The sequence below is a fragment of the Lynx canadensis genome, chromosome D4 (assembly GCF_007474595.2).
Source record: "Lynx canadensis isolate LIC74 chromosome D4, mLynCan4.pri.v2, whole genome shotgun sequence".
Classification (NCBI taxonomy): Eukaryota; Metazoa; Chordata; class Mammalia; order Carnivora; family Felidae; genus Lynx; species Lynx canadensis.
In genome coordinates, this window is record NC_044315.2 from 84058049 (window position 1) to 84085927 (window position 27879).

At 44.6% G+C, this 27879-nt stretch overlaps 2 protein-coding genes across 3 annotated transcripts in view; one reads left to right on the forward strand and one right to left on the reverse strand.

Annotated features, from left to right (window-relative positions):
* Positions 1-817, reverse strand: part of PPP6C (protein phosphatase 6 catalytic subunit) — a 34498-nt gene extending 33681 nt beyond the window's left edge. Inside the window, exon 1 of the mRNA XM_030293141.2 lies at positions 668-817. Coding sequence (XP_030149001.1) covers positions 668-742 — 75 coding nt within the window. The 5' untranslated portion in view covers positions 743-817. The remainder of the gene's footprint in view (positions 1-667) is intronic.
* A 5709-nt stretch (positions 818-6526) lies between these two features.
* Positions 6527-27867, forward strand: RABEPK (Rab9 effector protein with kelch motifs). 2 transcript variants are annotated; one of them, XM_030293102.1, is made up of 8 exons: positions 6527-6556; positions 8526-8584; positions 11006-11163; positions 15296-15448; positions 20227-20388; positions 23774-23923; positions 25813-25962; positions 26543-27867. In XM_030293102.1, the coding sequence occupies exons 2-8, from the start codon at positions 8532-8534 to the stop codon at positions 26833-26835; spliced, it is 1119 nt and encodes a 372-aa protein (XP_030148962.1). In that variant the 5' UTR covers positions 6527-6556; positions 8526-8531; the 3' UTR covers positions 26836-27867. The 2 variants fall into 2 exon arrangements, with proteins under 2 accessions (XP_030148962.1, XP_032451385.1); XM_032595494.1 differs by lacking the exon at positions 15296-15448.
* Positions 27868-27879: the final 12 nt, after the last annotated feature.

The window sequence follows — 27879 nt, forward strand, 5'->3', positions numbered from 1 at the left end:
ACTGAAATCAGCTCAACAACCTACTGGAAAACGGGTTCATATCTGAATTAGTAGAAGGAAAGCAACGCTCCTACCAAGCAATTGGGACGCGGGGTATGGAAAGAGGGAAGACCTGGCGTTCTCTGACATCGCTACCCGACCGCCCTGGCCCACCGTCTTCTCATTCCGCCGAGACCTGAACACACTGGGGTCGCGTTCCGGGAGCCGGTGGCATCTCCTGTCAGACGCCGGCCACCCCACGCTCCTGTCACCACTTCTGAGGGATGACCCCATCCCGAGGGCACTGTCCGCTGGGACTCGGTCGGCCTCCGGGAGACCGGAGTCGGGGAGAGAGGAGAGGAGTCCTCCAAGCAAAGCTGTCAGGGCTCCGAGCCCTGGGGTAGTCCGAAGGCCAAGAGGGGCAACCCTGGGGCAGAGGCCGCGACATCCCTCGGGATCCCCTCCAAGGAAACTAGGACAGCATTTGGGGGACTTGGGCTCCCTCCCGCTCTCCGCGTGACGCCTGGTCTGACCCGGTCGCTTCGCCCCGCAATAGGCCCTCCACCGGAACGGGACCGGACGGGATGCCGGCGGGGGTCCCGCGGAGAGAGGAAGGGCGGGCCGGCGGGAGCCCCACTGCCGGAAGGGGCGAGCCCGCAAGCAGCGCTCCCGCCCCGGCTGGACTCACCTTCAGGTCGTTCTCCGGGAGGTACTTGCACAGCCGCGCTATCTCCACATACTTGTCCAAGTCTAGGGGCGCCATTTTAGAAATAACAAGCCCCGACGGCGACGGCGGCAGCGGCGGCGGCAGTAGTAGCGGCGGCAGCGGCAGCGGCGGAGGCCGAAGCCGGAACTGTTCCTACGTCACGTCCGGCCCGTGTGAGGCGTCTGCGCAGCGGCGTAAAGCTTGACCCGATTCTCCCCGCTACCTCCGCACGGCATACGCTCTCTTCAGCTGAACCCAGGCTGCAGGTTCCTAGAGGCGAACCCCAGTTCAGCCCGTGAAACCTACTGGGACCCGTAGTTGTCTGCAGCCTGGGGTTCTGGGATTTGTAGTTTTTAGTAGTGGCCCGCTACTTCACTTTTACTCCCCTTCCCTTCCTTTAGACTTTCACTTCTATCGGCCCAGAGAGGCTTTTCCGATGCAAAAAGACAAAGTAGGTGACTCTAGCCATTCCTTGGTTTCTCGGTTCGACCCTTTTAAGCATTCTGTCACCAAAACATCTTAAAAATTGGGTAAGCCTCGCCATAATAACCTGTTTGTACTTATCCAAGTCCTCGTGAAAACCTCGTCTAAGCCTGTCAGGGATATCAGGCTACCAATCTTGCAGCCTTGGAGAAAAGGAAACAGTGATTAAGCGTTTCTGATGCTAAATGATATATAAATGCTGTTTTTCCGTTTAATTCTCATAACAGTTGATAGGAAACCAAGGTTCAGAGAGGTTAAGTAACTTGCCCCCAAACACACAGGAACTAGGCATAGTAGCCGAGGTTGGAACATAGGTCTAACTGGTTTAAGTATGCTTCAGTGTGAGTCTGATGATGGCAGGGAGTCTTCTGTTCTACTCCCAGTGCAAAAAAACAGAACCTGGCACTTAGTATAACCAACAATTGTTCATTTAACAGCTATTTGTTGAACACCAACTGTATGCCAGGTACTATTGTAGCCATTTAGGATATTGAGCAAGCAAAATAGACAAAGATCTCTATCCTCTGTCTGTAAGTACATTCTAGAAGAGGAGACAGAACATAAACAACATAATAAATAACTACAGCATTTTAGAAAGTGATAAGTGCCGGGGTGGGGGAGCAGTATAGGGAGATGGGGTGATGTATTTCTAAGAACCACCAGAGGTAGGGGAGTTAGCCAGTCAGACACTTGAGGGCAATTATAGGGAAGAGGTTGGCACAGAGAACTTAAGGTGGAAGCATATCTAGATGGAATTTTGGAAATGGGAAGATTAGTGTGGTTGGAGCAAGAGGAGAGGAGATGAGAGAAAAGAACGGTTTTACTTTTAATCTAATAGGGAGTTACTGCAGGGTTTCGAGCAGAGGAGTAACATGTATAACTCATTTTAAAAGGATCACTCTCTGGGGTGCCTGGGTGGCTCAGTTGGTTGAGCGTCTGACTTCAGCTCAGATAATAATCTTGCTGGGTTTGTGAGTTCCAGCCCCACGTCAGGCTCTGTGCTAACAGCTCAGAGCCTGGAGCCTCCTTCAGATTCTGTGTCTCCTGTCTCTGCCCCTTCCATGCTCATGCTCTGTCTCTCTCTGTCTCTCAATAATAAATAAACGTTAAAAAAATTTTTTTTAACAAAAAATAAAAGTATCACTCTGGTTGCTGTATGAGATTGTAGTAGGTAGTTGTTGCAGTTGAGAGACCACTTAGGAGACTTATAAAATCCAAAACTAGCAGGTGCTCAATATTTGTTGTGCGAGTGACCCAGGACTGGATCTTCTTGCGCTAAAGTGTATTTGGGGGACATTTGACTAAACTTTAATGAGATCTCCGAGTGAAGTTCTTTCCAACTATTCTGTAATTGTGAAATTGTTTCAAAGTAAAATTATTTTTTTTTAAGATTTTCTTTTTATGTAATCTCTACACCCCATGTGGGACTCACACCCACAACTCCGAGATCAAGAGGCACATGCTGTAGTGACAGCTCAGTAGTGACTGAGCCACCTGGGCACCCCTAAAATTAATTTTTAGTTTGTTGCAGAGTGCCCGGGTGGCTCATTTGGTTAAGCATCTGACTCTTGGTTTCGGCTGGGTCATGACCTCACAGTTCTTGAGTTTGAGCTCTGCATCTGGCTCTGCGCTGACAATGCAGAGTCTGCTTGGGATTCTTTCTTTCTTCCTCTCTTTCTCTGCCCCTCCTTAAAAAAAATTTTAAGTGTGTTACAGAATGAATGATGCCCACAAGCATACATTTCTTCATTTATTCACTAAATAGTTATATAGCACTTATAATGTGAATGAGACAGATATGATCCTTCCCCTCATGGAGACAGAGGAGACAAATGATATACATATAAACAAGCAAATACCTAATTGCAGTGTGTGATTAGTGCTAAAAAGGGAAAGGAGGGGTACTGTAAGTAAGAAAAATGGAGTGGAAGAAGCCTACTTTAGGTTGGCGGTATATTTTTCTTTTAAGTTTACTTACTTAAACTTGGGGAGGCGCAGAGAGAGAAGGGGAGAGAGAGAACCCCAGGCAGGCTCCGCACTGTCAGTGTAGGGCCGACATGGGGATGGATGAGGCGGGGAGGGGACAGCAGGGCTTGAACTCACAAACCGTGAGATCATGACCTGAGCCCAAATCAAGTCAGATGCTTAACCGGCTGGTCCACCCAGGCACCCTAGGTTGGCAATATAGTAGAGGTAAAGTGTGCAGACTCCAGCACCAGATGGTCGAGTTCAAGTCTAGGCTCTATTACTCGTACCATGATTTTGGCAAGGTTATTTATCCTTTTGGCGCCTCAGTTTTCTTGGCTTCTCTATGGAGATAATAACTGCCATCATATCGTATGGAGATGATAAGCATAATACTTACTGTATAGACTTGTACTGAGGGTTAACAGAGTTAATATATAGAAAGGGCTTAAAATGATAACATGTACAGAGTGAGTGCAATGTGTTAGCTCTTAGTATTAGGTGAGCAGGAAAGGCCTTTCTGAAGAGGTAACATTTGAGATTTTAGGAAAAAAAAAAAAACAACATAAGGATGGCATGCTCAGAATTTCTTGGAGAAAAAATTCCAAATGAGGAAAAGATGCTATTATTTTTGAGGTTTTAAAATTATGATTACAGTCCTCTTTAGAAAGATGGCAATTCACTTTTTTGGCTCTGAACCTCAGTAACTGGGAATTAATCCTACTCAAGATACTTTCTCAGAACTGGGAAGGAAGGCAAGTAGGGGGATGGACATGACTGTTCTTTACAAACTATAATGTGCTTGAAAGGAAGGTGTCATCAGCATCATTGTTTCCCTCTCCGATACGTCAGTGAACAGGTAGGTAATGAAAGCAGATGGTATCCCCTTGCAGCGAAAGCAGGTGGCAGTTCCCACATTACCAAACCATCTGGCAAACTCCCTCCTGCAGCCCCACCTCATTCAGTGAACCTCACTCTTGACATCCACAGCAGAGAGAGATGAGGGAAGCATTCTTCAGAGCGTTTGGTGAGCTCTTAGAAGAGGTAATAGACACATCGGTCATTTACTTTGAAAACTGTACAGAACATGCTGACTGCCATGTGTTCTTTTTTTCTTTTTTTTTAAAGTAGACTCCTCCCCCAATGTGTGGTTCAAACTCAGGACCCTGAGGTCAAGAGTCGCATACTCTACTGACTGAGCCAGCCAGGCGCCCCCTGGAATGTGTTCTTAGTGTTCCTTGGCAAAGCAGTAAATCCAGGCTCCTGTTTCTGCCATTTATGTAGGCTAGTTCTTTGTAAGTTCTCTGGGCCTCAATTTCCATTTTTTAAAGTTTTGTTTAATGTTTATTTAATTTTGACACAGAGAGAGAGACAGAGACAGAGACAGAGTGCGAGTGGGGAAGGGGCAGAGAGAGAGGGAGACACAGAATCCGAAGCAGGCTTTAGGCTCTGAGCTGTCAGCACAGAGCCTGACACAGGACTCGAACCTGAGCCAAAGTTGGTCACTTAACTGACTAAGCCACCCAGGTGCCCCTCAATTTCCATTTTAAAAATAGATCTCAAAATTTCCTTCCAGCAATTTCTGAAATGTGACTTCTAGTGTAAAGCCTAGGTCTCACAATGAAAGTTGGTTGCCGTTTTGCCCACAGACCTCTTCCAATTTTTCTTATTTATGTGCAACTGCAGTTTGGAATCTTGAAATGGAGCTAGCCAAAAGACACAGGGCCCATCAGAGCATTCCACAGCTCTGAGCAGAAATCTCCATCAAGATGTACATGGACATATGGCAGAGCCAACTTAGCCTTGGTTTTCTTTCCTGAAGGAGAGCAGAATGACTGAATGTGGCAGACAGCAGTGGAGATTTTTCCATTAATAATGGGAACTCATAAAGACTCCAGGTGTTTGAAATAAGATATTTGAGTAGTGAGGAGAGCTGCAGACCTCGAATTCCATTTTGTCAATAAATTCCCGTTATAGGGTAGCCTGAGTGGTTCAGTCGGTTAAGTGGTAGACTTTGGTTCAGGTCATGATCTCATGATCCATGAGTTCAAGCCCTGCATCGGGCTCTCTGCTGTCAGCACAGAGCCCACCTCAGATCCTCTGTCCTCCCCTCTCTGTACCTCCCTGCTATGCTCTACCTCTCTCTCTCTTGAAAATAAACATTAAAAAAAATTTTAATGTTAATAAATTCCTGTTATAATTTCAAGAATTGGTATTCAAGGTATTATGATCCTATCCAAGAGATGAGGAAAGTAGGGCTCAGGAAGAATCATGAACTTGGTAAATGTCAGGGTTAGATGGTTAGTGCTGGAGCCTGGATTTGAACCCAAGCATGGCTGTCTGGTTCCCACTAGGCACTATACTTCAGGAGCTCCTGAGATCTCCTTCCTTAGCTTTTTCCTGTTTCCTATGACACAACAACTGGCCTCAGCCCTCCTAAGTGATTGTGGGATTCTCTGGAACATATACATAGGTGAGTCAGCTCTGCATTTTCAGGAAAGCTGCAGAGAACCTATGCTCATGGAGATCAGAGGTAATGCAGATGAGCAGTCTAGCTCAGGACTAGTGTCTAGAGTTTATTTATAGGAATAGCATTATACTTTGCAGAGGACCAGCTCTATGCCAGCCGCTGTGAACTGAGCGTTTTATATTCATTAGCTCATTTATTCCCTGCCATAACCTTGTGACAGAAATCTTACCAGCTCTATTTTACAGATGGGTGACACTGAGGCCCAGAGAAAAGTAACTTCCCCCCAAATGCTCTCGTCGATGAACATTTTATTCCTTGCACTTTTTGCAAATGTACCTAATTATTTTTCTGTTTAATCTCGCTCTCTAGTTAGACTGTAAACTCCAGGAGGCCAGGGGCTACGTTTGGTTCAACATAGTGCCTGCCATAGTTACAAACGCTAATTATGGAATGAGTCAGCTGCTTAAGACACCAAAGCTTGAACTGACCTAAGACCAAGCAGGGACATTTCACACCTAGGAAAGGGTCTTTGAAACCATTTCAAAAACCATTTATAACATCCGCTGGAACTGAAAACACCGTAGCTCCTTCAGGGGAGCCCAGCTGCAGAAGGAATTTGGGTCCTCTAAGCCGATGCCCAACCCCCTGCACTTCGCCTGTTAAGTCGTTTCCAAGGAGCCCTGGCTTATTTACTCCGCCGGGGAGGAAAGGCCCCAGGGACGGCCGGCCAGTTTGGCTCCCGAGACACGCACAGCCAGACCGACATTCCTGGCGGGTAGGAGCCCTCCCGGTCCCCTTCCAAGGGGCGCGCCCTGGGGACCGGGCCAATGACGCGGGGAGACGGCGAGCGGTTGGCAGTCCCGCTCTTCCGGGCCTGGGGGAGGGGCGAAGGCACAACCCCCGCCCATGTTAGGGGCGGAGCCACAGTCCGGGACCTTCCTAAGCTGCCGCAGGTAATGCGGTTCGGGTCTGGGGGTGTCCGGGCCGTGGGTTTGACGCGATCCTGGGCGGGAGCCGCCGCATCCTTTAGGGGAGTGGGCCCGGGCCGGGTGAAGAGCCCTGGGGAGGGCGTGCTCGGGTTCCGGCCCGGCCTCATTGACGGAAAGAAATCAGCCTGTTCTCTCCCGACACTGTGTCCTCTGTCGCTGCCACGCGGGGATGGAACTGGGGGATGGGACTGGCAGAGGTAGCTGCAATGAAGTCTCCGCTCATACGAAGTTTACCCACTGGGCTTTGGGGACCGCGGTCAGTGGCTTAGGCCAAAAGTTGGATTTATTCGTTTATCTCCCAGAAATCTCATCTATGTTCTTTCTTCATTCACTCATCCCTCAATTCTACTCTAAGCCGGGGCCCATTGGTAGGTTCTTTGAATGAATCTGAGAGGCCCAGCTCTGTTGGAATTTACTCTAGAATCTTTTAAATGGATAATCACATTCAGAGTGATCCCTGCAATGATGGTGACTTCATTGATAACCTTCAGAGGGAGAAGGAAGTAACTTGAGGATGTAAATGGAAAACAACAAATCAGGAAGGTTATACTGAGGGAGGGACTTTTGAACTGGGCTTTGGAGGTTGGGAGTTTCCTAGTTGACCAGAAGGGAAGGGACATTTCAGGTACCAGAAGTAACACGCAGATGCGAGATATGAAAGGGCCTGACATGTTAGAAACAACAAATATAGCAACAGTAGCTCACTATAGCAGTGGAGGTGAGTCCCTGGGGAAAAGGTTGAGTCCAGAAGGCTTTGAATGCCATGCTGAGGCATGGATTTATCCCAGAGATCAGTATTTCCCAACCTTTTAAGGTATTTTATCTTTTGGGGTGCCTGGCTGGCTCAGTCAGGAGAACATGTGAGTCTTGATCTCAGGGTTGTGAGTTCGAGCCCCGTGTTGGGTGCAGACATGACTAAAAGAAATTTTTTTTAATGTTTTTATTTTATTTTTGAGAGAGAGAGAGAGAGAGAGAGAGAGAGAGAGCGTGAGTGGGGGAGCAGAGAGACACAGAATGTGAAGCAGGCTCCAGGCTCCGAGCTGTCAGCACAGAGCCTGATGATCTGAGTTTCGAACCCACAAACTGTGAGATCATGACCTGAGCCTAAGTCAGACACTCAACTGACTGAGCCACCCAGGCACCTCTAAAATAAATTAATAAAGCTTAAAAAAAATAAAATATAAAATATTTTATCTTTTGATGAGTATAAACATCTTATGACCCTTGCAAATATTTTTTTAATGTTCATTTATTTTGAGAGAGAGTGCTAGAGCATGGGGGACGGGGAGGGACAGAGATAGAGGGAGAGAGAGAATCCCAAGCAGGCTCTGTGCTGTCAGTGCAAAGCCTGACATGGGGCTTGATCCCCCCCAACTGTGAGATCATGACCCCAGCCAAAATCAAGAGTCAGGCGCTTAACTCACTGAGCCACCCAGGCGCCCCACTCCTGAAAATATTTTGACATATGTCCCTTCTCCATGAAAATCACAGACAGACAGAAAACTTTAGCCAAAAAAACCTCTGTAATTGGGGGCCCCTGGGTAGCTTAGTCAGTTAGGCATCTGACTTTGGCTCAGGTCATAATCTCACAGTTTGTGAGTTGGAGTCCCACGTCGTGCTCTTTGCTGATAGCTCAGAGCCTGGAGCCTGTTTCGGATTCTGTGTCTCCCTCTCTCTCTGCCCCTCCCCTGTTCACCCTCTGTTTCTCTTTCTCAAAAATAAATAAAACATAATAAAGAAAAACCCTGTAATTGTGTCAATAAAGTTGTGTTATATTTGCCTCCCAAATTTAAGTTTATATCAAAAGGTTGGTAATGCTTATTCAGATGAACCAAGCCCTAGAAATCGGCACATCAAAAGGAAAGGTTTTAAAGAAGGAAGTGACCTGATTTGTCCTGTGTGTCTAAAAAGTGCCTTTCTTTCTTATGCATAGGACACCATGAAGCTGCTGCCAGTCTTGGGGCCTGGAGACAAGCCCAGGAAAGCAACATGGTCTGTAAGGAAGGATTCAGACAGAGAAAAACAAGAGTTTTTGTTTCATTTATAAGTAGTTTACTAACATATTTGATCATCTCTGTGAAAGGGTAGAGACGAAGCTGTCTGTAGTTGCTGGTAATTAGACTCAAACTGTCTGAAAAGGTCTTCAGAGGAAAGATAGTGGGGCAATAATTATCACAGAGCAGATGTTGATTTTATTAAAATCCATTTACTAGGAAGAATAAGGCACTGACCATCTGGCATCCACAGCTCCAACACTGTGTCTTCCCTCAAGCTGTGACTCATTTTTAAGATTCTCAGGGAATTGGATTTGGATTAAACTGGCCTTACTGCTTCTTGGTTGCTTGCTCAACCAATGCTTTATTCAACTAACAATGGCCTGACGGGCAGCTGCTGTGTAGGTGCTGAGGGTACAAAGGTGAATAGTCTCCTAGTAGTGGGGGTTACGGACTAAGCAGGTGATGGCGGTGAGTGTGATCAGTACTGAAGGAGGGCTCACAGAAGGCTGTAGAGAGGAGACAATGCTTCTGCAGGACCCTGGAGAGGAGGGTCTCCAGTTTGGCTTCCCCATGTCCCCTCCTGCTCTCTAGCCAACGTAAATCTGCTCCTGGCATTCCCTGGTTTAAAACCCTTTTGTGCCTCTTTGATCTTAAGATAAAAACCAGAGTCCTTAAAATGGCCCACCTGTCCCTGCCTGTCTTTTCCAACCTCAGGTACCCTTACTCATCCTTTGTTCTCTTTCTCTTCCTTAACATGCCTTGCACTGCCCACTCAGGTACTGTATGTGCTGATCTCTACCTGGGTCACTCTTTCCCTCCATCTTTTCATTCCTCTCTTTGTCCACCTAACTTCTCATACTTCAGAGCTCAGTTCAAATGGTGCTTCTTCAGGAAGCCTTCTCTGACCCCCTCCCTCTCACACCTCTCCTTACAGGCTGAGGTCCCCTTAGGATATGTTCTCATAGTATATACCCCTATCTATATCCTGTACTCCTTTATAGCACAATTAAAATAAAATGGGTATTTGTGAAATTACCTGTTTAATGTTTCTCTTCCCAACTAGTCTGTGAGGGCTCTGAAGGCAGGGACTTTTTGTCGTATTCACCACGTATCTGGGTGGCTGTGTGCTCTTGGGTAAGTTATTTAACCTTTCTGAGTCTAGGGTTCTCAGTTGTAAAAATCAGATGGTGATAATAGTACCGTCCTCAAAGGGGTTTTGTACAGATTAAGGGAAACCAGGATTGTAACGAAGTTCACAGCCTACACGGTACATTGTTAGTAATCATCAGGTGATCATAGGGTATGTGAATCTGGTTATCAGAAGAGGGATCTGGAAAAGAAATTGAGACTGGAAATCGCTGATGAGTATGTAGATGGGTGGTAAATTGAGACCATCAGTGCAGATGAACTTGACAGGATAAGTGAACACAGACTGAGAAGAGAATCCAAGGGTATTAAGGGTTAGGAGAAAGCTGGTAGGAAAGGAGTCCGAGCAAGAAAACAGAAAAGAGCAGCCAGAACAATGGGTAGAGAACCAAAAGGAAGGGATGTGGGGAAGCCAGGTGAGGAGAAAGGTACAAGAACGAGGAAAGAGTCAGGAGTACCAGATGCCTGAGAGGTCTAATGAGCCAGGGCCTGAAAAATAGCTACCGAATCTTCTTTTCCAACCGGGAAGTTTGAATTATGTTTTTTTGGTTGGCATTCAGAGGGACTTTAGAGAATGGGATGAATGGATCCTGTGTTTGATTTTTTCAGAGTCCTAGCTCTGGCTTCTGAGTCAAGCTTTCTGAGTAATCTGGAAAAGCTCTTAAAATCTATACATTTTGGAGAATATTCCTTGACAGAGCATCATGGGTTAGGGGCAGGATCGTTGGGGCTGTAGGTTCCTACGTGAGTGGCCATAAAGCTCCAGCCACCATTTACTGAGTCCTTCCCTGCACTGTTACAAGACTTCATCTTACCTTCACAGCAAAGAACTATTGCCAACCTCACTGTCCAAATGAGGAAACTAAGGTTCAGAAAGGTTAAATGACTTCTAAAAGGTCACACATCTCAAAAGCACCTGAGCTGGGAATTCACAAACCATGCTCACAGGTACCATTTTGTGCTGGGACACACCACTGAACTTTTCTGGGTGTCAGTTTCCCTGTCTGCCAAATGGGGACAATTACTAGTCCAGTGCAACCCCATTAGGTTAATGTGAGCTACAAGTGGTGACAAAATTGAAAAGTCAAAGGTTATGTGCAAATGTAGGGACAATTATCAATGAGGGAAATACTGCTTTGGTGGATACAACTTAAGGTGGGTGTATGTATAAGACTCTTCATTCTGGTGAGTATTTCATGAGGAGTAGAAAGAACACACGGCCTCGTTTATTCTCCGCTCAGGTCTCCTGAATACATCCTTCCTTTGGCAGGTACACCTTGACCCCCCCTGGAGACAGCCCCTGTGCTCGGGTTGGCCACAGCTGTTCATATTTACCCCCAGTTGGTGATGCCAAGAGAGGGAAGGTCTTCATTGTTGGGGGAGCAGATCCAAGCAGGAGCTTCTCAGATGTGCACACCATGGATCTGGGTAAGACCAGCAGCTGCGGAGCCCATGCCCTGTGGCCAGAGAGCAGGGCTTGTGCTACCGGCCATGACCAGACCATTCGTAAGAACACTGGTTGAGACCAGAGAGCAGGGTTTTCCTCTAAGAAAATGAACGTCACTGAGAGGCCCCTAACATCTCAGCAGACGTCCACCAACCAATACCTCATTTTGGGGGGTGAAAGAGTCTCTATAGAGCCCTGGACATCCAACCATTGCTTCATCAGATATTTTTCTGGGAGATATTGATGGCTCCACCTCCTCTTCCATCCACATAATTCATTAATCACCAAGCCCTAAACGTCTCTATCTTCACCCACATCTGTCCATTTCCACTACTACTACTGCAGTCCAAGCATTTTTACTTCTCTCTCTTTTTGTTTTAAAGCCTGTCTATTTTTTTAAAGAGTTTTTTTAATGTTGATTTATTTATTTTGAAAGAGAGCAAGCAAGCCAGGGAGAAGGGCCCAGAGAGAGAGGAGAGAAAATCCCAAGCAAGCTCCACATTGACAGTGCAGAGCCCTTTGCGGGGCTCAATCTCAAGGACCATGAGACCATGACTTGAACTGAAACCAAGAGTCAGACACTTAATCAACTGAGCCACCCAGGTGTCCCTGAAGTTGTTTGTTTATTTTTTTTTTTAACTTTTATTTATTATTAAGAGACAGAGAGAGACAGAGCATGAGCATGGGAGGGGCAGAGAAAGGAGGAGACACAGAATCTGAAGCAGGCTCCGGGCTCTGAGCTGTCAGCACCCAGCCCGACGCAGGGCTCGAACTCACAAACCGCAAGATCATGACCTAAGCCGAAGTCGGATGCTTAACCGACTGAGCCACCCAGGAGCCCCTAAAGTTTGTTTGTTTGTTTGTTTGTTTTGAGGGGGGGCGGGGACAGAGAGAGAGGGAGAGAGGGAGAAAATCCCAAGCAGACTCTGCACTGTCAGCACAGAGCCCAGTGAGGGGCTTGAACCCACGAACAGTGAGATCATGACCTGAGCCAAAATCAAGAGTTAGACACTTAACCGGCTGAGCCACCCAGGTACCCCTAAACATTATTACTCTTCAGCTGGACATAACAACAGCCTCTTTTCTGGTCTCCCTGCTTCCAAGTTTACCCCGTAAATGCACCGTACGTGCATTTTCCATACCTAGACAGTATTGTCTAAAATACAAATCTGACCATGTCGTTCCTACATTTCAAGCCTTTCCCAGCTCCTTTCTTGGCTCTCCCAAACCCATATTTGCTACCCTGAGTATCTTTCAGTTCCTTGAACATGTCTTAAATTCTGGCCTCCAAGCCTTTGCACCTATAGTTCCCTCTGCTTGGAAGGCTCTTCCCTTTCCTTATCTATCACCTGGCTACTATTCCTCTTTCAGATCCCACATTAACTGCCACTTCCATCAGAAAGCTTTCCCTGATACTTCTGGGCTAGTTTAGGCAGTACCACTGGAAAGGAGAAATCCTGTTTTCCTTCTCTACTCCTGTCTCTCCTCCCAGCACTAGTCTCAATACTTTATTTCTGGCCACCAAACGTCTGGGAGTCTTTCCCCATACCAAACAATTCTGCAACACCCACTGGGTGTCCTACAACTCGATTCAGTTCTGACAAGATCCAGTTGGACTTAGCATCACATTCTCACAGGTTAAGGGCTCGGTCCCATGGAACTGTCCTGCCCCTGTCCCACTGCAGACGCTAACCCCAAGTCCAGGCTGTTGCCTATGCTTCTGACCTACCAGCTATAAATTGGAGAGTCCCATGATCCCTACGGTTCCATTAATTTGCTAGAGTGGCTTAGAGAACTTAGGAAAATAGCTTACATATTAGATTACTGCTTTATTATAAAAGGATATAATTCAGGAACAGCCAGATAGAAGAGATGCATAGGGCAAGGTATGGGGAGAAGGGCACAGAGCATCCTTACTCTGAGGGTGCACAATCCTCCCAGTACCTCCTCGTGGTTACCGACCTGGACGCTCACCAAATACCTGGTTTTTTCTGGAGGCTTCTCTATGCAGGCATGATTGATTAAATTACTGGCCATTGGTGATTGATTCAGCCTTTCCCAGCAGTGGATGTGGGAGGCTAGGTGAAAGTTCCAACCCTCTAATCATATGGTTGGTTCCCCTGGCAACCAGCCCCCATCCTTAGAGCTTTCCAGAAGTCACCTCATAAACATAAATCCAGGTGTGGTTGACAGGGGCTTTTTATAAAAGACATCCTTTTCAATCTTATCACTTGGGAAATTCCAAGGGTTTTAAGAGCTCTGTGCCTGGAACTGACAGAGATCACATATATATTTCTTCCTTCCTCTCTTTCTTTCTTTCTTTCTTTCTTTCTTTCTTTCTTTTCCTCCTTTCTTTCTTTTTTATATTTTTTATTTATTTTGAGAGAGAGACGGGGAGAGGGAGAATCCCAAGCAGGCTCCGTGCTGACAACAGATGCAGGGCTCGATCTCATGAACCGTGAGATCATGACCTGAGCCGGAATCAAGAGTCAGATGTTTAACCGACTGAGCTACCCAGGTGCCCCAAGATCACATATATATTTCTTAATATAAATCACAATGTCACAACCACCCTCTATATTTCCATAGTATCCTGTACTTCCCCATCCTTATTCCACTTCACAGCTCTTGCCACGTGTGATTATTTCTTATCTGTCTTCCCCACAGGAGTATAAGCTCTTTGGAAACAAGGAACATAGTTATATTATTCATCACTGTACCCCCAGCCACTACCATAGCACCTGGCACAGAGTAGGTGCTTTCTAAGTATTTGGATAGATGAATATGAATGGAAAATGAACGGATGGTGACCACCATGTGCTCTACACGATGGCAGACCCCCATACGTGTTTTGTTAGGCCCATGCAAAGTCGCTATTATTGATTTAATCTAAGTTGTTTACCAACCAAATGTACAAGGGTCTACATATAAGAATTGAGATGGTTTGGCTTCTCTTGATGATTTTGGAAGATCTGACATCAGTAGGCCTGTATGTCTACATGGCAACAGATTTTTGGCACTGAGCTGCCCCACCTATCAAATGGGGTTCTCATCCCCCAACTTGCCACGTTCCCTCCTATGTAGGCACTTGAATTTCTACACCCTGCACTAGGAATTCAAAGGCAATTAAAATTTCTTCCAGCCCTCAAGAAACTCGCTGTGTAGTCCACTTATATTTTTGGTGTGACCTATTATTACTAGCTTTGTGACTCTGGTTAACCTGTGTAAACCATTTGGGCTTCAGTGTCCTATAAAATGGGGCTACTGTCTTACTTCCCTGAGCAGTTGTGAGCTTGTTTTAGCCAGAAATCATTTAGCTGCAGGTAACAGAAACTCTCTTAAACCAGCAAAAAAAGGGAAGAATCTAAACATAGGAGATAAAGCCTAGACTCAGGACAGAGTAGAAGCAGGAATTGGAAAACTGTCAGAGATCATCTACCTCCTCCCTCATCTCTGAGGAGATCTTTTTTTTTTTTTTTTTTTTTGTAGTTATTTGGTATTTCTTTTCTTTTTTTTAAATTTTAACTTATTTTATTTTTTATTTTCTTAAATTTACATCCAAATTAGTTAGCATATAGTGCAACAATGATTTCAGGAGTAGATTCCTTAGTGCCCCTTACCCATTTCGCCCATCCCCCCTCCCACAACCCCAAGGTCTTCTTTATGTAGATGTTTCTTTCTTTCTCTTCTCCATACTTTGGCTTTAGCTGCTTCTCCATACATGCAAGAAGAAATCCAGAAATCTGTTCGAATTCCAGATTCTCTGGAGGGAAGATCTGATTGACCCATTTGGGGTCAAGTAACTACCTTTGACCCAATGAGCTGAAGCTAGAAAGTCAAGGTGTAGTACAAACAGATCTTCTGGGATCTCTACCCCTCTGGTTGGGAGAATGGGGACAGTTTCCATAGAGGAGGGTTTATAGACTAGGCAGACAGCCCCCGAAATTCTATTATAGAACTTTTTGGAATTTGACCATATTCCCTGCCAGTGATCTGATGGTTGTGGTGGTTATGCTTTTGACTTTTTCTCCTCACTACTCTCCCCCAAGTTTGTCAACTGGCATAAACTACAGTGGCAGTTCCAGTGCAGGAACTGAGTGAAATGTTTTCTAGGAACACACCGGTGGGATTTAGCCACCTCGGAGGGCCTCTTGCCCCGGTACGAGCATGCCAGCTTTGTTCCCTCTTGTGCTCCTCATACCATCTGGGTGTTTGGAGGTGCTGACCAGTCAGGAAATCGAAATTGCCTACAAGTTCTAAATCCTGGTAAGTAGCCAAAGGTTCTTTTATTTACCTAAAGAAAGAAATCCAATTCCAATTCCTATAGCAAAACTCATTTGGATTGTACTGAATAATCTGTTTAACTTGCTGGCCTCATAGAAAACAGGAATTTTAACTTCTGGCAAAATCTGAAAATAACAGAATTGCGTTTCCCCCACCCCCTCATCTCGTAACACTTGAGCAATTATCAATTTGTTAAAAGCCGAAACTGGAAGAAACTTCAGAGAACAGTTATGCCAAGTGGGCGACCCAGGTCCAGGGGAAGTGACTTTCCTAAAGTCCTAAGAGAGTCAGTGACTAAGCTAGCCTAGAACCTGTCAGCTAGATCAGGGGGTCTTAACTGGGGGCGATTGTGTCCCTCAGGGGACATTTGGCCATGTCTGGACACATTTTTGGTGATCAAACATGGAGCATGGGCAGTTGCTACTCGCATCTAGTGGGCAGAGGCCAGAGATGCTGCTGTCCCCCCTGTAATGCCCAGGACAGCCCCCCAGAATAGCGAATTATCTAGTCTCAAACGCCAATAGTGCCAAAGTTAAGAAACCCTGACCTAGATCCTCCTATTATGTTTCTTTTAGCCAAACAGTGCAAAGTTCCTACCCAGTCTCACTGGCAGTTTTCTCGCTGACAAAGCAGTTTGGGAACATCTCTTCTAAGAGATTGTTGCTGAACCACCCATGGGAGGTGGACTTGTCTTTTGTTACAAATTATAATTAAAATTTTGTTGTTGTTGTTTTCTCTTTATAAATATAATAAGGGGCGCCTGGGTGGCTTAGTCGGTCGAGTATCCGATTCTTGATTTTGGCTCAGGTCATGATCTCACGGTCGTGGGATTGACCCTGCACATCAGGTTCTGTGCTGAGTGTGGAGCCTGCTTAAGATTTTCTCTCTTTCCCCCCCTCTACCCCTCTCCCTCTCTAGCACAGGCTCTCTCTCTCTCAAAAAATAAATACATACATAAATAAATATAAGTAAGTAAATAAATAAATAAAATTCATTTTAAAATATTTGAAAACTGGGGGCAGCTGGGTGGCTCAGTCAGTTGAGTGTCTGACTTCAGCTCAGGTCGTGATCTCGCGGTCCATGAATTCGAGCCCCGCGTCGGGCTCTGTGCTGACAGCTCAGAGCCTGGAGCCTGTTTCGGACTCTGTGTCTCCCTCTCTCTCTGCCCCTCCCCCGCTCACGCTCCATTTCTCTCTCTCTCTCTGTCAAAAATAAATAAACATTAAAAAAAATTTAAAAATAAACATTGAAAACAAATTAAACAAATTTTTGGAAAGTGTAAATAAGTGGACAAAAGGCATCCACAATCCTATGACATTAAGGCTACTGAGAACATCTCAGTACTTCCTTTCTTTTATTTCTCTGCATTTTTGTAAGCCTGAGTTCATACTGTTTCACCAGCACACTGTTGTACCTTTTTCCTTTTAAAATTCATAATTACTGCAGAAATTATTTCCTGCTGACATTGCTGTAACATCACCTTTAATGGCGGCATGATACTCCATTTTGTGACAATACCATCATTTGGTTGTCAGATTTACACCATTATAAATAACAAAGCAGTGAACATCTTTGCTCAGAAGTCATTGACAATTATTTGCTTAGAATTCATGCCTAGGAATAAAAAGACTATATAAAACATTGAGCCTGACAGCCTTTCCTCTGCTGTTCTGCCTGCCATTCCATTGTGGTATATTCAGTAAACTTCTATCTCCTTTGTTGTGCTAAAACAAAACAAAACAAAACACTGTGAACTTTAAGACTTTTGATACATGCTACCCAATTGCTCTCCAGAATTTTCCAACTGCTTCTCTCTCCAGCTGTGTTTAATAGTGCATTTTCACTCCTGGCTGACTTTGAATTTACCTTTTTTAAAAAAATATTTTAGGGGCGCCTGGGTGGCTCAGTCGGTTAAGCGTCCGACTTCAGCTCAGGTCACGATCTCGCGGTCCATGGGTTCGAGCCCCGCGTCGGGCTCTGGGCTGATGGCTCGGAGCCTGGAGCCTGTTTCTGATTCTGTGTCTCCCTCTCTCTCTGCCCCTCCCCCATTCATGCTCTGTCTCTCTCTGTCTCAAAAATAAATAAAGGTTAAAAAAAAATTAAAAAAAAATTTATTTTTAAGTAATCTCTATGCCCAAGGTGGGGCTTGAACTCACAACCCTGAGATCAAGAGTTGCATGCCCCACTGACTGAGCCAGCCAGCCACCCTTGAATTTATCTTTTTTTTTTTTTTTTTTTTTTTTTTGAGAGAGAGAGAGAGAGACAGTGAACAGGGGAGAGGAAGGGGAGGGAGGAGAGAGAATCCCAAGCAGGCTCCATATCCAGCATGGAGCCTGACGTGGGGCTCTATCTCACAACCATCAGATCATGACCTGAGCTGAAACCAAGAGTCAGATGATTAACTGACTGAGCCACCCAGACGCCCCTGAATTTATCATTTTTAAACACTGCTAATTGGATAACCCAAAAAGCTTGTATCTAATTCTTTAACTATGCATTTTGTTAATGATTAGCAACCTGGACATTTTTCATATGCCAGTCAACTCTTGCCCAGTGCTCTATCACTAAGATGCTTGTTTGCAGACAGTTGGTCTTCTGTCATTTGGGGATAGTAATAGTTTCTACCTGGTTAAGTTTGGCAAGGATTCAAATAAACTCAGTATCTGGCACATAGTTAATGCTCAATAATTGTGGTGGTGGTGGTTGACGTAACTGTGGCTTGGCAGATGGAAATCAGTTCTGGATCCCTGGGCTTCTGACTTTCAACGATGGCATCCATTTGAATAAAATACAGAGAATTTGGAAACCGTCTGTCAGAGGAATTGATTTTCTACCAGATCCATTTTCTCTCCTAGATAGTATAATTTGACACCATGCCCAAGATATAGGAAAAATGTGAGTGAATCATTAGCTGTTTTGTTACTAAGGCTGGTCCGCCAAATGGCTTAGGAGTCCTTTGTGATTATTTGTGCCAGCGTTTGACTTGGCAGCAACACAGTCCCAGGACCTTCTGGTCCTGGAGGTTGAGCATCGACTAACCCCCCACCCCCAAGATCCAAAAGCTCTCCAAGGTCTGTAGCTATAGAGATAATGACATTTTGCTTTAGATATAGGCTGAGACTTGTTTCATCTCAAGGTTCATGTTTGAGTCCAATACATATTCCAGATGCTTCCTCTGGTACTCTGTGTACTGAATGAAGACCTTTACAAAAGGCACAGAATTTCCTAGACGAGAAATAATCCCTGGTGTGTTGCAGTGCACGAGTGTGGGAGTCTTGACAGAACTGAGTTCAAACCTCTGCTCTGCTACTCACAAGCACTGTGACCTGGGGGAAAGAACTTGCATGTTCCGAGCTTCAGTTCCCTCATCTGCAAAATGAGGATACTTTCCAGCCACCTGCTAGAGTTGAGTGGATAATGACAAGACAGAAGGTTAAGGGCAATGATTCTGCACAAGGAAGATACTCAATGTAATGCGTCTGTTTCTATAAAACTCATGCTTCACTCTAAAAAGAAATAAGCTTCTTTGCACCTCCCAAGGTAGTGAAATTTTATTCTCAAGTCAGATGAGTGGAAAACACCTAGATCTTGGTGTTAATCAAGGTGGAATTTGAATCCCAAGTCAGCCATTTATTAGCTATGTCCCTGTATTTTTTTTTAAGATTTTATTTTTTATTTGTTTTTTAAAAAATTTTTTCAATGTTTATTTTATTTTATCATTTTTTTAAATTTAATTTTTTATTTTTTTAAACTTACATCCAAATTAGTTAGCATATAGTGAAACAATGATTTCAGGAGTAGATTCCTTAATGCCCCTTACCCATTTAGCCCATCCCCCCTCCCACAGCCCCTCCAGCAACCCTCAGTTTGTTCTCCATGTTTATGAGTCTCTTCTGTTTTGTCCTCCTTGTTTATTTTATTTTTGAGAGAGAGAGACAGAGCATGAGCAAGGGAGGGGCAGAGAGAGAGTGGGACACAGAATCTGAAGCAGGCTCCGAGCTGTCAGCACAGAGCCCGACGCGGGGCTCAAACCCACGAACTGTGAGATCACTACCTGAGCCAAAGTCGGACCCTTAACCAACTGAGCCACCCAGGCGCCCCAAGGTTTTATTTTTTAAGTAAACCTCTACACCCAACATTGGGCTCAAACTCACAAAATCAAAAGTCACACGCTCCACTGACTGAGCCAGCCAGGTGCCCCTAGCCATGTCATTTTAAACAAATGACTTAATCTGTCTCTGCTTCAATTCTCTTATCTGTAAAATGGAGAACTAATATTTACTTAGCACTTACTATTTATAAGGAACTATTATTATTACTACTGAAACTGTGATAACTTTGTCTACTTTCTTTTAATGCCACATAGTCTGGGGTAATTTGGCACATTTAGTTCTCACCTCTAGTGGGTATGCCTTTTAGCAGATGTTGGTCTCCTCTGAATGGGCACAGGGCAGGGTAGTCAGCAAAGCAGAAGAGCGTTCAGAGAGGACGTTTGAAGGAAGGCCTCCAAAATCAAATCGACCTCATTCTTAATTGCATGTATGACTTTTTCAATCTTGGGGATTTGCCTCTATCTGGGAAAATTCTAAGTATCACCCGCTACCCCTCCTTGACTTTGGTGGCACAAGAACCCTGCCTAGGCCTTTGCTGTCCCCCTTGGGGATAGGGGTATGAAAGGTAACCCTGCCTGGCCTCAGAGTCAAGATGAGAGGCCCATCAGCCTGGATATTTTAGGTGACTGCCTTCTCTCTCTAAACCAGAAACCAGGACTTGGACCATGCCGGAGGTGACCAGCCCCCCGCCATGCCCAAGAACATTCCACACATCGTCTGCAGCCATTGGAAACCAGCTGTATGTCTTTGGGGGCGGAGAGAGAGGCGCCCAGCCTGTGCAGGATGTGAAGCTGCATGTGTTTGACGCAAGTATGGACTGGAGGGCACCCCAGGGTTGCCACTTACCAGGTCAGAGCCACCCTGGCCTACAGCTTACCTGGTGTAGGAAGAAGAGGTTAGAAAATGACACTTTGTCTGAGTGTCTCTCTTCTAGATGTCTTCGGTGTATCCCTTAGCTAATATCTTCTTCCCACAGCAAAATTTGCATTTAAAAAGGTATAAATGATCACTTTAACATAAAGTGTCATTTATAAAGAAAATACTACGAGTTTCCCCTTTAGCTTTTCCTTCCCCCTACATAAACAGAGGTAAACATTGTTAGCAGTTCCTAATGTCTCCTTCTGGACATTCTTACGCGTTTATGAAATTTCTATGAATTTTGAAGTTACATAAAAACTTTAAAACACATACATGGAATCAGATAATAAATACAGTTCTATAGCTTACTTTTGCAGGGGTGAGGCTAAATCTTAGTAGTTGAAAACATGCCCTTTGTAGCCACATAACCTGGACTCAGGACCAGAACTGACACATACTTTCTGTATTGCTTTTTTTTTTTTAAGTAGGCTTCACGCCCAGTGCTGAGCCCGACATGGGGCCCAACACGGGACTTGAACTCACAACCCTGAGATCAAGACCTGGGCTGAGATCAAGAGCCAGATGTTTAATCGACTGAGCCACCCAGGCACCCCTGTATTACTTGTGACTAGTTAATCTTTCTAGGTCTTGGTTTGTTGATCTGCAAAATAGAAATGGTAATAGTGCCCCTACTAAAAAGAACTGGGAAGATTAAATAAGATAATGTCATACAGTGCATAGCACAGTGCCTGGCATATCGGGGGCACCTAAGGGACATGAACTGTGTTATCATCCCTTCATTTAATCATACGTCATGGATGTCTTCTAAGTCACGACCGGTTTCCTTGCAGAGCATATCCTGTGGGTATTCCTTATTTATTCAGTCATTTTCTTACTGATTGACTTTTTGCTGACAGCGCCACAGTGAACATAAATTAATTTTTGTATGTGTTACAAACATTTATGTGGAATAGATGCTGAGAAGTGGAATTACTGGGTGAAATGATATAAACATTTAGAATTTTGAGCCCTCTGGTCAAATTTTTGTATAAGGAACATTTATTTGCATTTCTTCGGCTTACTAGTAGGCATTTATGAATAGCGATTTATAAATAACATGTGACAAAAGTAGTTTTCGTGTGTGCTTTTTAAGAGAGATGTAGCCTTTTGTTGAGAAGATGCAATAAGCAAAATTTCAAACTTATAAAGTGAAATTGAAAGACTGGAGACAGAGTATAGTATGACTTTTCTCTTTCCAGAAAGAATGGTGTTTGCAATTCTTTTAAAGCACTTTTTATTTCAAAAAAAGTTTCATAAGTTTATTTATTTTGGGAGAGCGAGAGTAGGGCAGGGGCAAAAAGGGAGGGAGAGAGAGAATCTCAAGCAGGTTCCACACTTGTGAGTACAGAGCCTTATGTGGGGCTTAAACTCACAAACCGTGAGAACATAGTGACTCTTAATCTCAGGATCATGAGTTCAAGCCTCACATTGGGGGCAGAGCTTATTTAATTAAAATTTTTTTTTAAAAATAGCAGAAATAGGGGCACCTGGGTGGTTCAGTCGGTTGAGAGCCCGACTTTGGTTCGGGTCATGATCTCACAGTTTGTGGGTTCGAGCCCCGCATGGGGCTCTGTGCTGACAGCTCAGAGCCTGGAGCCTGCTTCAGATTCTGGGGGCTCCCTCTCTGCCTCTCCCCTGCTCGTGCTCTGTCTGTCTCTCTCTCAAAAATAAGTAAACATTGACAAATATTTTTAAAAATTAAAATTAAAAAAAGCAGAAATAGGGGCGCCTGGGTGGCTCAGTCGGTTGGGCGACCGACTTCAGTTCAGGTCATGATCTCGCAGTCCGTGAGTTTGAGCCCCGCGTCGGGCTCTGTGCTGACAGCTCAGAGCCTGGAGCCTGTTTCAGATTCTGTGTCTCCCTCTCTCTCTCACCCTCCCCCGTTCATGCTCTCTCTCTCAAAAATAAATAAACATAAAAAAAAATTAAAAAAAATTAAAAAAAAAGCAGAAATAATTTCATATGTAATATTTGTGTCTTGTATTTTTCACTTAAGCACAGTTCTCCTGTGATCATGAAGTCTTCAACAATTTTATTTATTTATTTATTTGTTTGTTTATTTTAAGTAGGCTCCACACCCAACGTGGGGCTTGAACTCATGACCCTGAGATTAAGAGTCACATGCTCTACCAACGGAGCCAGCCAGGTGCCCCAATCTTCGACATTTTTTTTTTTTTTGCTTTTTTTTTTTTAAGTTTATTTATTTATTTGAGAGAGAGATAGAGGGAGAAAGATGGTGAGTGGGGGAGGGGAGAGAGAGAGAATCCCAAGCAGGCTCTGCACTACCAGCACAGAGCCTGACATGGGGCTCAAACTCGCAAACCTGTGAGAACATGACCTGAGAGGAAATCAAGAGCCAGAAGCTCAACCGGCTGAGCCACCCAGGGACCCCTCCACTCTTCAACATTTTAAATAAATGCACAGTATTCTATCATGACTGTAGCAATAACAACTATTCACTTGTCTGTGCACTTAAGCTATTTTCCATTCTTTATTACAAACAATGCCGTGATGGACGTGTTTATGCGTAAACCTTTTTCAGATTATTTCAGATTGTATCCCTTTGAACGGTGGGGCTCCGTGCACAACCTTCAGGCATACCACAAACAGTAATTCTCACACAAACTCTCATGTATTGAATACTTTCTCTGTGCTTATCTCACTTGATGCATACTTCAACCCTGAGAAGGAGGTATTATCTCGATCCCCATTTTACAACTGTAGAGGCTAGAGCTTAGAGAATTAACTGGTGCAAGGCCACGAAGTTATTCAGTGAAATGACCCAGTTTTCACTCCAACTTCCCTGGTCTGTTATCCTATACTGCTGCTCCAGCAGGCCCTGCTAACTTCAAAAGTAACCTTATTTTCCCATGCTTCCAGCAAGTCAATTAAGGGTATTGTCTTGGAAAAAAAAAAAAAAAAAGACTCTGAGGCCTGTCACAGAAGAAGCAGACTATTCTTTTTAATTTTGCTGCCGTTCCAGGTTGAAGCTTAAAGGAGGTCTTTTTAAATTCAAAGCGAGGACTGGTTTCCTAAAGCCCAGTAGAGTGGGCAGGCGTGGTAGGTAGTGAATTCTCCAGCCCTGAAAGTGTCCAAGCAGAGGCTCTACAGGTCGTAGAAGGAAGGAGGTCTGGATTGAGTTGGCAAGTTGGAGTGAATGTCCCCAGGTCACTTTTTGCTTTCACCGTCTCTGCTTGCTGGGGAGTGAAGCTTGGGTGTATTTCTCATGTTCTGGCTTCATAGCTTTTTCATCTGATGCCAATGACTACTTTTCTAGACACTCTGGCCTGGTCACAGCCAGAGACCCTTGGAAAACCTCCATCCCCCCGGCATGGTCATGTGATGGTGGCAGCAGAGACAAAGCTCTTCATCCATGGAGGCTTGGCAGGGGACAAATTCTACGATGATCTCCACTGCATTGATATAAGTAAGTAGGGTAGAGGGCATGGGCAGTTATCTGCTTAAAATGAAATAAAATATACTTTGATAGAATATAGCTTTGCTCTTAAGTGTGGGTAATTTGGCCAGCCAGTGGAATCTTGGCTAGATTTCTGGCAAATGTGGCCTAAATAATAATAAATAATAATACCAATGAAAGCAATAATTTTCTGAGTACTTGCTACGTACCAGCCATTAGTTATCTCTTATGTTTCCAACAACCCTGCTCTTTCATTAAAACTCATTATGCTTTGGGTTCCCTGACTGGATTCCCTGACTGCCATTAGCCATTAACCCTATGCCCGTGAGGGATATGTGTGTCCTCGGAGTATGTCTGGGCGTTGGGGACCAGAATTGCCATGCTAAATGGTTAAAAACCCCTGGAAGAGGAAAGCTGGGGAGAATGTGAGAATCGTCTTTCAGTGTCTGAAGGGCTGACATGTCTTAGAGATCCTGGACTCATTCTGGGTTATTCGTTTAGATGATGAGCTCCCTTAGGGCAAAGGCTTTTTCTGTTTCCCCGGTATGTTTCCAGCATTTAACACAGTATCTGGCAGATTGCAGGTGATGAGTATGTATCTTGGGTGGACAGACAAACAAATGAACATGTTCTGCATTGCCCTAGACTATAAGAATTGGAGCTGTGGGCAGAAGGCATGAGAACTGCTGCTCAGTGTATTGGGCTGCCTTGCCCAACAATGAGTTCTCTGGCTTGGTGACATCTGAGGCCAAGTGACGCTGGCTGGGATTCTTACGTTGGCTAGAGTTTTGGCTCGGCTGAGTGATTCTCCCTTCCAACCCTGAGATGCTGGGCCCCTGCCTTGAAGTGACAAATGGAAAACATCTTCACGGAAGAGTTCCCTGCAGCGGTCAGCTGGGGTTGTAATGCTTATTTAGAAAAAAGAAAGTCCTGGGGTGTCTGGGTGGCTCAGTCAGTTAAGCGGTCCAACTCTGGATTTCAAGTCTTGATCTCACTGATCGTGGAATTGAACCCGTGGGATCGAACCCGCAGCGGACAGCAAATCACTATGCTTGCTTGGGTTTCTCTATTTCCCTCTGTCTCTGCACCTCCCCTACTCACATGCACTCGTGCACCCCTGCGCTCTCTTTTCCAAAATAAACTTAAAAAAAAAAAAAAGTCCTATTTCCTTGTGCTGAGGAGCTACTTCCTGGTTATTTCTCTTCCTTTCCTACTCTAGTAATTCTCTAAACCTAAAATCCAATAATATCTTGCCTCATTTCAATGCTTGTTTGAAAAGACGCAAATATCCTTGCACAAATAGGTTGGGAGTAGGTGTTGGAGGCAGCACATTACGGTGGAGAGAACACAGGTTCTAGAGTCAGACCTGAGTATCATAGCTGTGCTTCTTGCTAGCTGTGGGACCTCGGACAAGCCTCGCCCTCTTTAATTCCATTTCCTCAAATGTAAGAACGAGGGTAGACAGAAGTAATAGCAGTTTCTTGGGGCTGTTAGGAGAATTAAGCGAACAAAATATTTAGTGTCTAGCCAGCACTCACAGAGTTGCTAAGGAACTGCTAACATTTAAAATGCACACACGCAGACATGGAACTCCCCTCCTGTGGGCTCCAAAATAGTAAATGGTGAGTCACCAAAGACAGTATCACTCAGTGGGCTCCAAAGACCACTTACCTCAGAATTACCTGAGGTGCTTGTTAAAACTACAGATTCCGGAGCCTCTCCTCCCTCCCCGGACCACCCAAACAGAATCTCAAGCTCCCCCAAGTAATAAACCTTGTAATACTTAGAGTGCTTGGTGAATGAGCTTCAGTGATTGGTTTGCAAACTACACAAGTCTGACAAGTAAGGTTGAATCCATATTCTAGGCCGTGTTATACCCACTTTCTTTCTCTTGGCAGATGAGATGAAATGGCAGCAGCTAAGTCCCACGGGGGCATCTCCCGCAGCCTGTGCTGCCCACTCAGCTGTGGCTGTGGGGAAACACCTGTACATCTTTGGAGGGATGACTCCCACAGGAGCACTGGACACAATGCATCGGTATCACATAGGTGAGCAGGTGTTCACTGTGGATCTTTAATGTGACCATTCTTTGAAAAGTATCACAACGCTTTAGTTTTTCATTTTGGTCCCTCCGCATCTAAATCTAAAGGAATCAGGGGTGCCTGGGTGGCTCAGTGGGTTAAGTGTCTGACTCTTCATTTTGGCTCTGGTCATGATCTCAAAGTTTCACGAGTTTGAGCCCCGTGTCAGGCTCTGCACAGACAGCACAGAGCCTGCTTGAGATTCTTCCTCTCTCCTTCTGCCCTTCCCCTGCTTGCAGTCTCTCTCAAAGTAAATCAATTAAAAAAAAACAAAACCCAAAACTTAAAAATAATTCTCCCTCTCCCTCTGCCCCTCCCCTGCACACATGCACACACTCTCCCCCGCTCTGTCAAAAATAATAACCCAAAGGAATGAAAACCAAACTTATAGGGAATGACATCATGAAAGCAGTAACACTGCCAATAGATTTTTTTTTTCCTTTTATTTCTTATTTCTGCTAGTACTTAGTGATAACAGCAAATCACTGAGCATTTCTGGAAATTTTTTGACGCAGAGCCTTTGTGTATATTGTTTTTTCTAACACAGAAAAGCAGCATTGGACCTTGCTTAAATTTGATACTTCTCTCCCCCCTGGACGATTGGATCATTCCATGTGTGTCATTCCATGGCCAGTGATGTGTACTTCTGAGGAAGAAGATTCCAATTCTCTCACTCTGAACTGTGATGCTGAGAAAGGGGATTCCGCCAGCAAAGGAGTGACCCAAGGTGGTGACTCACACGAGGAAAGTCAGACTGACACACTGCTTTGTTTTGTGTTCGGCGGGATGAATACAGAAGGGGAAATCTATAGTGACTGTATTGTGACTGTAGTTGACTAATCCCACATTTTTATTAAATGACAACTTTTCAGGGAAGTTAAATGAAACCTTAGCTATTTTATACCTCCAAAATATTTTCTGCACTATATATCCCTCTCTTACCTAATTTGGGAGGCGAAGAAATGGATAGCCCAGTGCAAAAACCTCTATTATATAAAGGGTTTTACCAGCAATACAACCTAGGTGGTAGGTGTGATTCGTCAAGATACTGATCACAAAAATGTTGGAGAATTAAGCTGTAGAAACCATAGTGTGGACATTTACAGGTTGAAGCCTGTCTTTCTAGTATTCACCTAGTAGCTGCTCTCCAGAAAGAGGTGCAGCCTGTTGGCATGTGAGAGCCACTGGGGACAGGGATGAAGACTGGCCCTTGTCTTTCCTATCCACCTGCTAACCCCACAACATACAGCACTGCAGGTCACTTTTAACCGTTGTATTGAACTTGGCCTGAACACCCTTGGTATTATACTCCATGCTTGTCCAAATGCTTCTGGGGCACTGCAGAAGTGTGGGCCTCCGACTATAAACAGTCATGCCATCAGGTTCCAGTTCTGACACGTTAGAAAATTAACCTTTTAGCCCATTGCCCACCCCATAAAATATCTATCCTTGGGCAGTATTGAGTTTCATATCAGCACCAGAGAGCCTGCCCTTTTCGATCATGTAAAATCATTTATCTAGATCATCCTTTTCCCTCAGGAAGCCAATCCAAGTAATCTTGAACCTCCCTTGATACAAATGACTACCTTTGATCCACAGTTGTAATAGGGCTTAAAGTAATTTCTCACCATCCTAGACCCCAACTCCAGACAACTAGTAAGAAATTTCAGAGATGAAGATTCTGACATAGTGGGAGTTTAAAATATACTTTTATAAAAAATAATAAAATACTTTATATCCTAAAATTATGAACTGAATCTCAGTGTATAAAGTTAACATCAGTGATCCATCACTCAGAGCAAGTCTCAACGAATTCTAGCAGCTACAAAGCATTATTAGTAATAAAAAGCCCCCAGAAAGTTTTAAAGGTAAGGGGAAATTGGA

Bases quoted from the DNA above. Each gene is read 5' to 3' on its own strand.
- RABEPK (XM_030293102.1), top strand. From the start codon at position 8,532: ATGAAGCTGCTGCCAGTCTTGGGGCCTGGAGACAAGCCCAGGAAAGCA. The intron at 8,585-11,005 runs GTCTGTAAGGAA...TTCCTTTGGCAG, and splicing joins AAGCCCAGGAAAGCAACATG to GTACACCTTGACCCCCCCTG. The intron at 23,924-25,812 runs GTAAGTAGGGTA...TTCTCTTGGCAG, and splicing joins TCTCCACTGCATTGATATAA to ATGAGATGAAATGGCAGCAG.